General features: G+C 26.1%; 1 protein-coding gene across 8 annotated transcripts; it reads left to right on the top strand.

Moving 5' to 3' along the window:
• The first annotated feature begins 735 nt into the window (after positions 1–735).
• On the top strand, positions 736–3,520 carry LOC100573822. Of its 8 annotated transcripts, none has more exons than XM_029489963.1 (10): positions 775–856; positions 1,005–1,220; positions 1,362–1,778; positions 1,851–1,882; positions 1,943–2,158; positions 2,297–2,452; positions 2,680–2,884; positions 2,952–3,099; positions 3,172–3,258; positions 3,315–3,520. In XM_029489963.1, the coding sequence occupies exons 3-10, from the start codon at positions 1,702–1,704 to the stop codon at positions 3,453–3,455; spliced, it is 1,062 nt and encodes a 353-aa protein (XP_029345823.1). In that variant the 5' UTR covers positions 775–856; positions 1,005–1,220; positions 1,362–1,701; the 3' UTR covers positions 3,456–3,520. The 8 variants fall into 8 exon arrangements, with proteins under 8 accessions (XP_003241186.1, XP_003241187.1, XP_029345823.1 ...); XM_029489962.1 differs by having other exon boundaries at positions 775–894; XM_003241138.4 differs by lacking the exon at positions 1,362–1,778 and having other exon boundaries at positions 736–856; positions 1,005–1,145.
• Positions 3,521–5,341: the final 1,821 nt, after the last annotated feature.

Here is a 5,341-nt window from a genome sequence, read left to right as displayed (position 1 = left end):
GGGCAAAAGTAGAAAAAGTAGAAAAATTGGCTAAACATTGTGTAAAACAAAGTAAAACTACGACGATCCTAGAGAGGGGGTGGCAAATGCCCCATTTGCAACATCCCTTGGTTCCGCCACTGTGCTTACTTCTTGGTAATTATACATATTTTACACTCGACAACAGTAAGGTTAAAGTTGATCTCGAAATCTTCCATTTGAGAGTCGAGTTTGAGTAGGTATATATTGTGTTTGTGTAAGAGGCAAATTTTAATGTTTGGATTCCGAAGTTCGAACCTCACATAGCATTTGGGAAATGATAATATTTTGTGAATATTTTATTTTCATAATAAAATATTGCACAAAAATGTTGACTTAATATTTTTATAATGTTTCCATGAAAATATGATTAAAATGTTTTGTTAATGTTTTTTACAAAATATTTTTCAAAAGTGAACCTTTTAAAGAATAAAAAAAATATAAATAAAATATTTCCTTATTATTTACGCAACTTTTTCAAATATTTTAACAACTATATTATTTTCCTGAAAATATTTATACCATAGTTGGGAAATATTAAAATGCTGTGTGGGCTGCGACGAGTGACGACTGTTAGGCCTTTTGGAATCTTTAACAAAATGACGGCTGCTGGAGGCGCGATTGACGAGCCCCCGGAGTGTACCAACATAATTATTGTGTTTTCGTGTAGACAGTGTTTACATACGTTTTCTTCTACCAAGTCACGTAATCAGCGTTCCGGGACGAAGGTAAACGAAACGTTTTGATAGTCGGATTGTTCGAATATAATAATGTAAGCCCGCGTTAGTTACGATATTCATCAGTCATGACTCATGACAATTAGGTATTAAAGGAATAGGTAAATATATTCGAACATGAATTAATATTGTTACACGAGTAGGTACTTAAGACATTAAACAACTGGTCATTTCATTGCATTTACTTTTTTGTACGTAATTCTATGATATTTTAATTAATTTTGATTTTGTTTTGATCTGAATCGACAGGTTGGTTATTTTTCTTGGAAACGGTTTGATTTCCATCCATATCCGAATAACCGAACCCAGAATTTTGTTTTACTTACGTTTACTATACCTTCAAAAGATGTCGCATCGGGATTATTATCATCGTCGTGACGTACTCAACGGGTAAATATATGAAACTCCAATCAACATTTTTCTAGAGTTCAGCAAGTGATTTGAATATTTTATTAGATATACTACGTAGGTACATTTAAACATTTTTATTTTCTAGCGCTTCTCTTGTTATTTGTTCGGTTAATACATTTTTTATAATTGTATCAATGAAGTTGTAAAAGTATTGATAGTGTTAATCTTTTGTTTTTTATAACTACTGTGTTTTAGCTCCAGAATTATTAACCAATTGATGATTGAGCAACATTATCTTTTTTCCCTGTTGTAACTATAACACAATATTAAAGTGTGGACACGTTGATTGACATGTGACCGGCGGCAGTCATCTGTAATTCTCAATTTTATACTTTAGCGACCGCTGGCGCCCATAGTTTATCACTACTACCATGCCACATGACTGCTAACGATCGTAAATTAATATTGTTTTATTTTACTAACTTTTCCATGGCGCTACAATAATATACTTAAAAGAGCGCAATGACATAGTGAGAATCATTACAATTTGTTTGATGTATACAATTACAACACTGTATACAAATTTGGAATACATATGAAAAATATGCTTGGCATGTTGATAGTATATATAGTGACACCGGTAGTAACATTGCAGTCAATGTGTTCAAAATTGTTTGTGTTTATTTACCTCATTTATTTGAAAACCGTTTTTGTGTATACTTAAATTATTTATTTATTTTTTAGACACACAAAAATGAATGCTAACATACTCACAGGTATGGAATTAATTTTCTTATAAAAACCAATGCATTATAAACAAAATTACTTTTTTTTAGACCTTTGTGAGATCATGCATGGCCTGGGTGAAAGAATACCACGCAGAGATACAGTTGAGATAATGCACTCAGTATTAATAAAACAAATGATTTTGTTGATTTACCAAATGCAAAAAGCTGCTATTTTACTTAAGCACCAGAGTATATCAATCAAACATGTACTTTATGTTTTGAAAAATCATAAGGTCACCCTTATTCGAATTCTATCATACTATTGTAAGAACTAAAAAGTATAAGTATAAATATATATATAATATACTTAAACAAAATATAAACAAATAAATGAATGTTATACAACTAAATAATTTATAATGTTTTGCTAATTTACTAATATTTATTATATTATTTTTATAGTGTTAAAAGATACTATCCATCAACTCAATAAATTAAGTGATACTGATGAAGATAAGGAAAAAAAGAGGAAAAATAAGAAATCTAAACTAGAGTTGATTGATAAAGATATTGTTGAAAATATTACAAATTTAGAAGATGTATCTTTAAAAATAGACGGTATAATTTAATTTATATTTTATAGAAAAGTTTCATAAATAAACAAATAAAAAATATGTAATTGAATTTACAAAGTTTAATAAATTTTTAGTAGGTTATTAGTGTTTATAGTGTTTGTATTAATTGCAAATTAAGATATAAAATAATTTTATGTATGTTGAATCTTTAAAAAGATTAAGCAAAAGTAATAAATAAAACAGTAATTTTTATCATCTGATGATTTTTAGATCCTGCTTCTGCCTTGGCTGAAGTTGATTTTACAACAAAAGACTTATCACCTGAAAATACCAAAGTCAAAAGTATTTTTAAGAAACTTAGAAATGCAATTGTAGAGTTGAAATTAAAAATAAATATAACTGAAGAAGAAATAAGAAAATCTAACGAAACACGTCTTCTTAGAGCTAATGATATATCAATTATACTAACAGCTAAGTATGACAATTCGTTTGTTACTGTTTATAGTATGATGATTTTATTCATATATATATATCAATTTTAGTGCATATGAAGGTTATGAGGTATGCAGAAGTAAAAATTTTCATAAAAACAAAATAGGTGAACGGCTATTGTTACAAGTACACAAAGCTCTCCCATGGGATATTACATACAATAATCAAGTTAAAGAAGTTCTTCTCTTCTTAGCTAAAGTAAAGTTTCAATTAAAAATACAGTTTATTTATATTAGTTTAAAAATTAAAATACATTTTAAACACTAACAGGAAACGATAAGTTATATTATTGATCGTGTATATGAAAGTAGAAAATGTACAGACAGCTGTGATGAAAATAATTTAAAAATAATTAAGGTAAAACTGATTTTATATGATTATTAAAGTTATTTTTAATGAATTTTTGTATTTAGAAAAAAAAATATGGATCTATACTTGTTGATGAAATAACATCCGTTATAAAATCTACATGGAAAACTCCTTTTGAAGAAATCCGTTACCCATATGATGAAGAAGATGCGTTTTTTAATAATCAATTGATTTTTGAATTATAAACATCTTATATATGATATGTAAATATAATTAAATAATCGTATGTTTCGGAATATAATTTGTTTAGTTTGTAAAAGATGATAGGTATTTTAAAAAGATATTTCTTTTTTATTAAAATTGTTTTGAATTTATATCTACAATATTTTTGTTTAATTGATAATAATAATAATTTGTACATGACTAATAGTGAGATGTAATATTAAAAACTAATAGGTTTTTTTGTGATATAAATTAACCATGCTTTAAAATCAGTTTTTGATTATTACAATTTGCATGTTAAATAGTAATTGTATTAATATTTTTTACATCTAATTCTGTATTTATTCATTATTAGTATATGTATAGATTATTATTAGTATATTATAGTAATTGTATAGATTACAAGTTAACTATTTAACTTAAATTGAAGTTCTAAATTTACAACAATTTATATTTTATATTGTAGATGAAAAATGCCTATTGGTTCTATTAACAAAGAAAAATAAATATTTTTAGTCTTGAAGTTTGGTGCTTCATATAAACCATTCATATTCATATTATTAGATAGATATATATTTGTGATTTAAATTAAAAAAATTGTAGAACGCGGAAACAGCTTAAATCTGAAACATACTGAATAACATAATTTTATTGTGTGATCAATTAACTAATAATGTACTGTTTTTAATTGATTAATGTTATTTTATAAGTACTTAATTGTAAGAATGACTGATTTAATTTAACTTTTATCTACATTGTATTTATGTATTTGAGGGGTTTTAGTTAGAAACCTAGATGTTGCCCTTGTATAATATGCATGTATATGTTTATGTGTTGGTAACAATAATAAATATATGTGGATATACAAACAGATTTAAAAATTGATATATAAAATTTGGATGTCAAATACATTGATATAACAAATAAAAATGTTCTGACAAAACACTTAAAGATACACATTAAGGACACATAATATAAATTATAATTTTGTAATTTCTTCTTATATTCATGATTTATATAGATACAATTTTAACAAATTAAACAATATAATTAATTGGAAGCCTCATAAATCACATAGTTCATTATTGATTATAGTGTTTTCTTGTTCTTCAGTTGACAATATAACATTTCCCACAATGTTACTCATTAATAATCTAGTCGCTATTCACTATTTAAAAAATGTATTTTTGGGATTTTAGAATGCATATCTTTAAAGTTTGGATCCAACAATGAGCATACAGCTCATGCTCCAATTCTTCCAAAAGTATTATTTTCAAGCGTACTGAAATGGCTTCATTAGGTTTATTTGCTTTATTACTTAGTTTTTAATACTGGGATAACTTTATCGAACATTACAGATTTTTCTGCAGACAATTTCCCTGTCAGTATTTTAAACGGTTTAACGAAGAATAAATATTTTTAACAGTCATCGTAAATCTTTTTATATAAGCTCCAGTATCTGTTACAAGGGTCACTACATTGTCTTTCTCCAATCTCTAATTTTCTAGATTTCTACTAAAATTCTTGCGGCATGACTTTCATTTAATTCCACTGTCCCAATAATTCCTATGAATTAATACAATTAAATACTTTAGTACACTTAATAAGTAAAATTTGGTTGAATTAAAAAGGAAGTTTTAGATTTGTAGTACAATTTATCTAACAAATTGGCTAGAAGTTGGTAGCTTTTTACTATTAACTTTATTATTTACTTTTAACTATTTACATTAATCTTCGTAAAATAAACTAACAATTGAGCTTTTAAAATACCTTTGGACATTTTAATTTATTATTTAAATATCAAGACAACAATGTATAAATTGTTAAATGAAATACTAAACACCAGTAAAGTCACAATTTTTAAATTTTGTAAGGCACAGATGGCAGACTACAGTTTATTCTTTTACTT

The sequence above is a fragment of the Acyrthosiphon pisum genome, chromosome X (assembly GCF_005508785.2).
Source record: "Acyrthosiphon pisum isolate AL4f chromosome X, pea_aphid_22Mar2018_4r6ur, whole genome shotgun sequence".
NCBI lineage: Eukaryota > Metazoa > Arthropoda > Insecta > Hemiptera > Aphididae > Acyrthosiphon > Acyrthosiphon pisum.
The sequence above is the reverse complement of the archived record's forward strand: the minus strand, read 5'-3'. Positions and strand labels throughout refer to the sequence as shown.

Excerpts from the sequence above, each read along its gene's own strand:
- LOC100573822 (XM_029489963.1), top strand. The coding sequence starts at position 1,702 with ATGAAAAATATGCTTGGCATGTTGATAGTATATATAGTGACACCGGTA. Across the intron at positions 1,779-1,850 it reads CAGTCAATGTGTTCAAAATT|ACACACAAAAATGAATGCTA; the intron begins GTTTGTGTTTAT and ends TTTATTTTTTAG. Across the intron at positions 1,883-1,942 it reads GAATGCTAACATACTCACAG|ACCTTTGTGAGATCATGCAT; the intron begins GTATGGAATTAA and ends ACTTTTTTTTAG.